At 40.8% G+C, this 10,308-nt stretch overlaps 3 protein-coding genes across 3 annotated transcripts; 1 reads left to right on the forward strand and 2 right to left on the reverse strand.

Annotated features, from left to right (window-relative positions):
• Positions 1–331: 331 nt before the first annotated feature.
• Positions 332–7,292, forward strand: LOC121516689 (golgin subfamily A member 6-like protein 2). Its single transcript, XM_041798077.1, has 12 exons — positions 332–455; positions 544–654; positions 890–1,018; positions 2,489–2,625; positions 2,693–2,904; positions 3,006–3,071; positions 3,180–3,294; positions 3,374–3,498; positions 3,645–3,764; positions 3,950–4,117; positions 6,694–6,844; positions 6,987–7,292. Exons 5-12 carry the CDS (start codon positions 2,761–2,763, stop codon positions 7,064–7,066), a joined length of 969 nt encoding a protein of 322 aa, XP_041654011.1. The 5' UTR covers positions 332–455; positions 544–654; positions 890–1,018; positions 2,489–2,625; positions 2,693–2,760; the 3' UTR covers positions 7,067–7,292.
• A 92-nt stretch (positions 7,293–7,384) lies between these two features.
• On the reverse strand, positions 7,385–8,739 carry slc35a4 (solute carrier family 35 member A4). The gene has a single exon (XM_041798076.1). The coding sequence runs from the start codon at positions 8,737–8,739 to the stop codon at positions 7,762–7,764; it is 978 nt and encodes a 325-aa protein (XP_041654010.1). The 3' UTR covers positions 7,385–7,761.
• A 440-nt stretch (positions 8,740–9,179) lies between these two features.
• LOC121516690 (SLC35A4 upstream open reading frame protein) lies at positions 9,180–10,125 on the reverse strand. The gene is made up of 3 exons (XM_041798078.1): positions 10,076–10,125; positions 9,621–9,719; positions 9,180–9,377 (listed from the first exon to the last, which is right to left on the reverse strand). Exons 1-3 carry the CDS (start codon positions 10,088–10,090, stop codon positions 9,180–9,182), a joined length of 312 nt encoding a protein of 103 aa, XP_041654012.1. The 5' UTR covers positions 10,091–10,125.
• Positions 10,126–10,308: the final 183 nt, after the last annotated feature.

Below are 10,308 nucleotides of genomic sequence, written 5' to 3' on the forward strand. Positions count from 1 at the left end.
TTTTTATGCAGAATTTGGGCCCTGAGCTCCTGCACCCTATCAGTGAGGCCGCCTCCAGTGGTTATAATGGAGCGCTGCTGATATGTGGAGCCTTCAAGGAGGAGATTTCCTCTCTGATTGACAACCTTATCATTAAACAGGTAGAGAAAAACACAAATCTATCCTCAAACTTGATCATTTATGATGTTTTCTAATAATTCTTTCTCTCTAGGTCTTAGAAAATGTGTTTAGTTGTGTTTTATCAAAGAAAAAAGAGGAGTTGTTCATCTCTGTGTCATTCCTTCAGGTTTGTCCTTCTGTTGAATAGCATAAACACAAATCATACCAAACACAGTATGTTGCAGGATAACATCTGTTGTTTGTCAATGTCAGTTTTATCCAGATGGCAGTGCTGTGGATGTCCTAAACCAAAATAGACAAGCATTAAAATTTGTTAAACATCCTGTCCTTGGAAGGTAAGTCAATACAGTGGCCTCAGAAATCATTGATATGATTGCATTTAAGTGGTAAAAATGCTAAGCATTTCTTCTTCTTGTTTCTTAGTCTTGTGTCAGGTTTGTGTGAGGTGTGTGTGGGTTCAGCAGAAGAAGCCTACGCTCTGTATGAAACCTGCTGTGACATTCTGAAGGCCAATGCAGGCTTCATTACCAGCAGGTAGATCAGACACGCAAGCCAAACTCTGACCATCTAATCCAGTAAATGCATTCCCTTGAGTGGATTAATTACAGGGGTTGATCACAGCAGAGCTAAGTGTCTTACTGTCACATTAGTGATCCCATTAATCTCAGTGTTTTGTAATCAGGCTGTTGTACTGTGTCATCACAGTTCCCTTTCCTGGCTGTACTTTGTGAATGAATGGACCGTACGTTATGTTCTCTACATACTCTAGGTGTAGTTCCCTGTTCTCAGTGGCTGTCGAGTGGAAAGTTGATCCAGAGGGGGTGGAGTCAGAGGTGTGCTGCAGCAAACTGCAGCTGTTCAGCCTGGCAGGGGGGGGCAGCAGGACCAGCATCCGAGGGTCAGTAATGCACTCAGATACAGAGAGGAATCTATGACATGGCAACTATAAGACAGGAGGCTCAGCTCATATTTGGTTAGTTCTTCTGCTCTCACTATATACAAAATCATATACAATGCATTCAGAAAGTTTTCAGACCCCCTTCACTTTTTTATTTTTCTTGTGTTGCAGTCTGATGCTACAATTAAAAAAATCATTAATTCTAATTCATCCACACTCCAATCCCTATCATGACAAAATGAAAACAGATTGCAAATAATCTTCAATGATGTTTGTCCTTCTGGAACTTAGTCCCATCTCCACACAGGATCTCTGGAGCTCAGTCAGAGACCTTCAGGTTCTTGGTCACCTCTCTTACTTACGCTACTACCCCGATTGCTCAGTTTGGCTGTGCAACCAGCTCTTGAAAGAGTCCGAGTTGTGCCAAACTTCTTCCTTTTGAGAACTATCGAGGCCACTGTGCTTTTGGGAACCTTCAGTGCAGCAGAATTTTTGTACCCCTCCCAGATCTGTGCCTTTCAACAATCCTGTCTTTGAGCTCTGCAGACAGTTCCTTTGACCTCATGATTGGTTTCTGCTCTGATATGCATTGCCAGCTTTAAGGTCTTCTAGAGAGAAATGTATGCAAGTCAAAATCATGTCCAATCAGTTAAATTTATCACAGGTGGACTCTAATCAAGCTGTAGAAACATCTCAGCAACATCAAGAGAAATGGGAGGGACCTGAGCTAAATTGGAATTATTTTTCAAAGGATCTGAATACTTATGTCAATGTGATATTTCAGTTTTGTTTTTTGTTTGTTTGTTTGTTTGTTTGTTTGTTTGTTTTTTAAATTTGATAAATTTGCAAAAATTCTAATCAACTCTTGGGGGTACTGTTGGAGTGTAGATTAATGAGAATATTTTTTTTCTGATTGTAGCATCAGGCTTCAACACAAGAAAAAAAGAAAAAAGTCGAGGGGGTCTGAATATTTTCTAAATGCACTGTAAGTAAAACAAGGCATCTCATTCTGCAAAAAATATTTGGTTAATAAAAGTCAAAAAGCAAGGCATGCTGTCTGCAACTTTTGGTAACCGAACCCTCACCTTAATCTTTACCGTAACTGGGTATTCGCTTTTATTTTGTAAAGTTTGCAAGAAGGGTGCCTGACAGCTGCGGTCTGCAAACCATCTCGGCCCCAAAGGTTGTAAGATGGTAGCACCTAGGTTGGTGCCTGCGCCTTGCAAGGTCATCATGCATAGTAATCTGTAATAAGCTCTGCAGGTTAATGCAAGTGTCCATAGATGGTGGTGAGCCAGATCTACCTCAGAAAACATACATAAAACAGTCAGACTTTCAGTGAAGTGTAGTGACCATGGTGTTTGTTTAAGGCATGAGAGTAAGGAGATTTCTCTCAAATTTAGTAAAATGATAGTACAAAGAGGATGCTATTAATTTGCAATATAAGTAAATGTTATTGATATTAACTAGAGTCAGCCCCCTGGTGAAGGTTTTGGACCAGACTCAATGCAATGCTACGACAAGAGATGAGCTCCTTCCTTTCCTGCTGAAAGAGGCCCTAACAGGAAACTGCCGGACAGGCCTCATCTACTGCATCCACCCTCAAGGCAAGTGGTCCATCACCTACCTACCCATATTCCTTTACGCTAAGTCATAACTTTCTTTACTCATCAGCTATCCTAGATGACGAGACCCACGCTGCTTTAGCTTTGGCCCAGACAGCGAGAAGTCTGACTACCAAAATGATGATTGGCCGCTGGTGTCCAAGGGCAGCCGAGGAAAAGATCAGAGATGAAATCATGGAGCTAAGAGCTGTGATGATGTCCCAGGAGGAAAACGAAGGCCACGACAGCTACAGGCTTGCAGAGCTGACCCGAAACCTGCAGGTAATTCATCAGATGACCAGGGAATAGTTGTGTTTTTTCCAAAATTTTGCAGGGGGTAATTGAGTTCACAGCTGAAATATATCCTGTGATATCTGCAACAGATTGTGAAAAATCGGTCATGGGAGAAGCGGAGGGATGAGTCAAGGAAGATAAAAGACAAAGCACAGGTGTTAAACTAAATGTTTTATTTTTTCATACAAGTTTTTACAAAATGATAATAGCTATGTGTTCCCGGCAAAATGATTCAAGCACCATGTTTTGCTTTGATTTGGCAGAGCTGTCAGCTAACAGACGGCAAAAGGCACAGCAGTGATCATTTTAGAGAGAGTACAGACACAATGAAATATCTACAAGACCTGCTGAAACGAGAAATGGAAGAGCACATCAGAGGTGATTGGTTATGTGAAATGACAAAACTTTCAGCCTTACTGCACAGGGAAATCAATGCTATTTTGTGTGATACCCACAGAGGGTAAAGGCAAAGTAGAGAAAGTCCAGGAGAGAGTAACAAGAATCCAGCAGCTGAGGGAGTCTATCAGAGAGGAGACACTGAAGAGCAGGGCGGCCACAGAGAAACCTGACCACTGTCAACACGTAATGCACTCAACACTTTTAATCATATTGTTCCCCTATACATGTGATTAGATGAAGTTTTTAAGATGCTGTGTTTATACTATGTAAGACTGATGACTGCAAGAGACACCAAACTGAGATATTTATTTTGTCAATTAAATGTTCAGTCTCATTTGGAATATAACAAAGCGCAGGAACAAAGGAGGCAACTTAAAGAGCACCATGGGAGATTAATTCAGGAGGAGGTGGAGAAGATTGAGAGAGACTTGGCACAGGAGCAGCTACCGGTGAGATAATGAGATACACTGTTGTTTAACATTATTCGCTTTGTGATCTATCTTAGCTCAGGATGCTGAGTCAGTTTAAATTAATGCGAGGTAGGATTTATCGTGGGCAGCAGAAAACCACTGCCTCTGCAACTTAATTCTCTTATTTCCATGAATTTTTTGTGGTTGCATCCATTCTTTCTTAGGCAGAGGGCCCCCAGAGAGAGCTGCTGCTGCTGACCAGAGAGCGGCAGGTCCTGGTGCTGCAGACGGAGGCCCTCTGTGCTGAGGCCCTGCAGGCTGAACAAGATCTGCAGAGTCAGTATGACAGACAGCAAGCCGAGCTGCACTGCCTGAGAGAGGAGAGCCTGCAGGTCAATGCTCAGTTTAGACTTTTATCCATCCATTCATTTTCTATACCGCTTATCCCATTGGGGTGGGGTGGGGGGGCTGGAGCCCATCCCAGCTGTCATTGGGCGAGACATATAGGGCTGACATATAGAAACAGACAACCAGAAACACTCACATTCACACCTACGGCCAATTTGGAGTGATCGATTAACCTAATGAGCATGTTTTTAGTGGTGGAAGCTGGGGTACCTGGACATAACCCAAGTGTGCATGAGAAGAACATGCAGACTCTGCACAGAAAGGCCCTGACTGGGAAGCAAACCAGGGACCTTCTTGCTGTGAGGCAAGAAGTTATCTGCTTTGTCTGATTTGTAGTGTTTCTTTTTTAAAGAACCGATTTAAAAACATGCATGACAGTTAGAGATGGCACATGATCACATGACAGCAGCAATGCCAGGTATTAATTTTTACCAAATTCTCTATGCAGTGCCTATTTTTGACAAAAAAACCTCTGTAACGTCAAAGTGAAAACAGATTTCTACAAAGTAATGGCAACTGCACAGAAATATATAAAAAAGGTGACTGCATAAATATACACCCCTTTTATAGTGACTGATGCAATTTGGTCCAGCCAACTGGAGCTTGTAGTCTCTCCATTAATGAAACTGGGATCACCTGAGTGCAGTGAATGTGTCTCAAGTGATTGTAGTATAAAGACACCTGTCTCTGGATGGTCCAGTCACTAGTTACTCAATATTCCTGGCTACCATCGCACCATGAAGTCAAAAGAACACTCCAAGCAACTCGGAGAAAAAGTTATTGTGAAGTATAAGCCAGTGGATGAATACAGAAACATTTCCAAGGCACTGAACATCAGTTCAGTCAAACTGGTCATCAAGAATTGGAAGGAATATGGCACAAAAAACCCCAAAACAAAACAAAACAAAAAAAACACACACACATTACATTGACTTTGGTTGATTAAGAAAAACAAATCAAAGCATAAAACATCCAAGGGGATGAAGAATTTTTATAGACAATGCATGCAACCCGGTATTTTCACCTTTGTGCCACTTCTTCGTGCCTGGATAAATGTCATATGTTTTTTATCAAGTACATTTAAAAAGCTGACGTGAAATTATACAAAAATGGGTTAGAAATCAATGCAAAACAGAAATGAAAAAAATCTAATGAATTAAATAATTAAATGTGATATGAAATTTAGGAACTTTTTTAAGTTAATGATTCATTTAATGTCAAAAATACCTCAATTAAATGGGAAAATTATTTATATACATGCATTTAATTGATATACTGGTATTAGTTATGTAATGTTCATTTGAAACACATTCCAAAAAATATTTATATGTCCAAATTTAAAAAGTAATAAGTAAACATGCATAATTAAGTGAATTCCAACTTCATTTGATCGCAAATCATTTCCTTTAGATTTCTCAGTATTTAACGTTATTTCAATTCTTGCTGGATTTCATGCAAAAATTGGTTAACATCTCAAGAAACTGATTGAAATTAACCAAATTTCTCAAGAAAGCCATGCTAAGTTTGCTTCTTGCATGTGTAAATGAATACATTTCAAACAGGAGAGAGTTATACGAGTTTAACAATGATTTATTTTACAAGTTTGGAAATGTTTGGCAATATTCGTTGTTATTAATTAGTTATTAATTGTGAAAAGTCTTTGGTGTATAGACTCCATCATGATGTCTTTATGAACTTCAAGGAGTAGTGAGGCGGACAGCAGGAGAGGATAGCACCCTCCCCCCCCAGAGTCTAGACACTGGTGGTGGTGGTGATGTAAGGAGTAAGATAAGATGGGTAAGAGACTTCTGAGGAGTAGATTTCAGAGGAGCTTGACCCAGATGCTGCTGAGATGTAATGGAGGTGGCTGGGGAGGAGGAGGGTTGCAGCGATCACACTGAAACGACTGTGAAGGAAAGAGAACAGATTTTAAAATATGACAGCTGCAGGATGATTGGATTGAGAGAGGTCGTGGCTGAAAGGGATTGGCTCAAAGCTTAAGTGAGTAGATGCCCATTGATGATTAGCAGAGCAGGAGCAAGTGCGGGAAAAGGGGGGACAGGTGAGTCAGTGGTTACTAATGAATGAAAGGGTGAATTGAAATGAAACAGTTTTCCTCCTTGAGCTTACGCATAAGCTTCATATCAACAACTTAGCTTTGAGATACAATAATGATTGTCAATAGTTATGAGTAAATGATGTCTCGTAGTACAGACTCATTGATCCTGAGGACCTGCTGGCTAATGTTGATACTTTAAGGAGGACTTCTGTCATTTCTCTAAAGTTATAATTTGTCACTCTTAACAGCAATTAAGAATCCTGTTCAGGTTTTATCAGAGTTTAAAAGGTCATTTATAAGTCTTTCCCAAAACTGAAATCGGAAAATGCAATACTAAAACTCAGCTACAGTATTTTGGTGCAGATGGCTGATACAACAAATTGAAAAGACATACAAAACTTCAATAAATATTTACTTATTTCCTCCACTACTTACCTGTATTTCCTACTTCACCACCCTTCTTCAGTAACACTCGTGTTTTTCTGTGTAACTGCTCTCTAGGTGTTCCGACTGTTTCGCCAGGTCAGCGAGGAGCAGAGGAAGATGTCAGAGGGCAGATACAGAGGTGTGCTGCTAGAGGCCATTCAAGATGCCGTCTACCTGTCGGCTCAGAACCAGCAGCTGCAGGCAGACAACAAACAACTCCGTAAAGGTCAGTGTTTGCTCCTTAACCTTTAATAGACTGCTGTTTTTTCTTTCTCTCCACATAAGGCCTTGCCTCTAGAGAATATGTAATAGAAATGCCAACTGATTTTCTTCTCATCAGCATTTTAACACTGCTTATTCTTTCACAGCACTTGGAGAACTTAAGGATACTTTAGCTGCGAGAGGGGGTCCTACAGCTGAACCGACATCACAGCAACAATCACACTGACTTAAAGACAGGAATCTAACAATACAGTCAACTTGACATATTATATTTATCACAATTGTAGGTGTGAGATTTTGGCATTATTTCTGAAATTTCATTCTAAATATGAGATTTATTTACGAATAAACATGATTCATTTAAATGCTCTCCTTCAGCCTCTGTTAAACTAAAGATGCCAAAATCAGAGAGTACCCTCTGCTGGTTAATAAAGAATATTGCAGTGTTTTGTTTTTTGTCTGATTGATTTATGTAGTTCTTTATTTGTAGAAATCTTTAATTGTATATATATCATTAAATCTCTACTCAAAAAAGTTCTTTGACTACATTAATTTTTTAAACAATTTATTGGTTATAATTAACATAACACTTTGATATAATCTTTGACTTTGTTCTTAGCATAGAATGCAATGCAAAAATTATTCACCATAATGACAATAGCAGCTCTCCCCAGACATATGTAACTGAAGATACAATGACTTACATTGTTATTTGGTTTTACTTGCAACAGTGTAACAGAATCGTGAATTAAATCCTAAAGTTTAATGTTCAACACATTAAATGGGTTAGGTGTTGGGTTCTGAGAGAGAAAGGCAGAAAAATAAAGGCAAAAGATCATATTTCAAACTCAAAACCTAGAAAGTTAAACGTATATTGACTCATTTTTTTACAAATAGATCCTGTGGCTCATTAAGTGGAAATTATCTGTAGTAAAGATAAGCTGCCAGTCCAATCATAGAAACTGGAAGGAGGAAAAAAGGCGTCAGCTGCAGCCCCAAAATGGCCCAAGACAACAGAGCGTTAACCAGCATGGAGCAGGAGATGACGAAAAGTCTGGTGATCCCGCTGCCGTGCTTGAGCACCACAGACATGAGAAGTCCGTTAGCTGCCTGCCCTGCTATGATGACCCAAACCACCCCTGAGTATCCATCCAGAAGGCTCTTCTTGCCTGCTAATGTGGAGAAGGAGGAGAGCCCATTGATGGCCACACCAAACACATAGAGGTAGAGATTTTGCAGGCTGAGAGGCAGCTTCTGACTCTTCAGCACCCTCTCTGTGTACACTGCTGCCAGGCCTGAAACAAAGCAGTACACCAGCACAAGGAAGAGACCCCACGCAGTGATGTGAAGGCTGGAAACATCGTCAGCGTTAGCTCTAACAGAGTCTCCTAGATCCAGACTGCTGTAGGTGTGACACACCCCAGCAGCCATGAGAAGCCCCAGAGCGAACCACTGAGCATGCTGGAGCCTCTTGCCCAGGCAGAGAGAGTAGAGCAAGGCCGTGAAGGCAATTTTGAGGTTAGACAGGACTTGGTATGAACTTGGATCCATGTAGGCCTGCATGAGAACTACCAGATTGTTGTTGAGGGCGTAGAGAATGGCAGGGACCGCATAGGGGGCCACAAGGATGAGACGTTGAGGAGCTTTTAAGGCAGATGTACCTCCAGTTAGAACAAGAGTTGCCAAAGATATTAGGAGTTTGGCAAACTCGATCATGACAACGCAAGATGACGGGTTGAAAGGGACTTTACCATCGACCTTAGTGAGAGTGATGAGGGGGGCGTGAGAGCCGTAGATGAGGACCATCAGGCCAAAGAGGGCGCCCCACTGAATCCTTTTCACCCACTGCCTCCTAATCCTTGCAGGAGAAGTGGACACTACATTTGGGATTGCAATCATTATTTTAAAAAAAGTACTTCAAACAAATCTGAACACTAGCAGTGCAATAATCCCCCTAATTTCTCAGAGCCATAGAGCTCAACCTTTTAAATAGAATTTATAATGACTTGGGTCTACTTTGTTTTATGAGATGTAGGAAACATTTTCAGGTCTGACTCTTCACAGTACAACCATGCAGTTTAGCTTAAGATGCTGCTCCAGGCAGCAGAGCTTTATGATATATGAAATCGAATGGACCAAACATTGCCTGAACAGACATAAGTGGAAATGAAACCTGAAACAGAAATGGTTATCCAGTCTTTCTTGTGTCCCCAGTGATAACTATATCTGTAGTCCAGTGCACACAGAGATCTTGAGGGCTGATCTGTTACCGAGTAGTAATTCTTCCTCTAGTTCCTGTTATGTCACTGGGCTGGTGAGAACTCATTCCAACAGCCAAATTACTTTGGTCTCCTTTTCAAGCTGTTCATGTAGTCCTTCACAGTCCTTTCAATGTTAGGTACTTCATAGTTTTGTGCCGCATATATGCCAGTAATTGTCCCCAGAAGCACTCCAAGGATGGCAGAGGAGCGGAGCTTTGCCACCACATAGCCGGCCAGAAAGCCTTTCAGGAATGGAGATCCCAACACTGAGCTTCCCTGAAAGCGAGGAGAAAAATAATCTCATCTCATGCACAAAAAGGGACAGGTGGGTAACTACAGTAGCTGGACTAACTATACTATAATGTACTTTTACCCACACGTCAGTAATGTAAATCTCAGGTGTATGTGCAATGTTCCTCCATTTGAAGAGCTTGCATTCACATTTAACATACATTTGATCAACAGCCACTGACGACTTTTTTCTTAATGTACATTCATGGTCTGTTATCAGAGACTTACCTGAGGAATTCCCACAGAAACTTCGTTTTCTACTCGCCTCTGGATTTCCTCCAACTGATGTTTGAGCTGCGTCAGATCTTTCAACTGTTTCAAAGGATCCTGAAATGAAAGCAATGCACCATGTAGGTAAGGGAAAACTGTTAAGCAAACCTAAAGTGAATGTAGCTACAACAAAATGTGCAGATAAACAAGGCTTGTTTTTACAATTACAGACGGATTTTTTGACAAAAAAACAAACTGTTTTCTGGAAGTTTGCCGGTTAGCTTCTAGCAACATACCAGTAACTGCTCAAGGATAGACTGATCTTATTAGCAGCGATTAACTGGGTTCCTTTTTATCACAGCCTACCAATGCTGTGACAAACGGGTTCTATGTTCATCCACCGTAAGCAACTGTCATTCGAGGAAACATGTTAAATCTTAACATTTCGAGCCCGAGCCTGAGAACTCTCTCACCTTGTCATCCGCCATGTTTGCTCAGTGCGGTGATCAGTGTTCGGTTCATGAGCCTGACTTAGCTCCGTTTCTTCAACTCGATTAACTTGGTCTGATTAGAACAATGAAAATTGCCCTGAAAATTGTCTTGAAGGAATTCTAAACCATCGAGTTGAACTCAGAATGTTGATTAAACTCCGAGACAAGTGTTTAAGACATAATTAAAATAACTACTTAATTTTATTCTTTTTCCA

This window comes from Cheilinus undulatus, linkage group 10 (genome assembly GCF_018320785.1).
Source record: "Cheilinus undulatus linkage group 10, ASM1832078v1, whole genome shotgun sequence".
In the NCBI taxonomy this organism is placed as follows: Eukaryota; Metazoa; Chordata; class Actinopteri; order Labriformes; family Labridae; genus Cheilinus; species Cheilinus undulatus.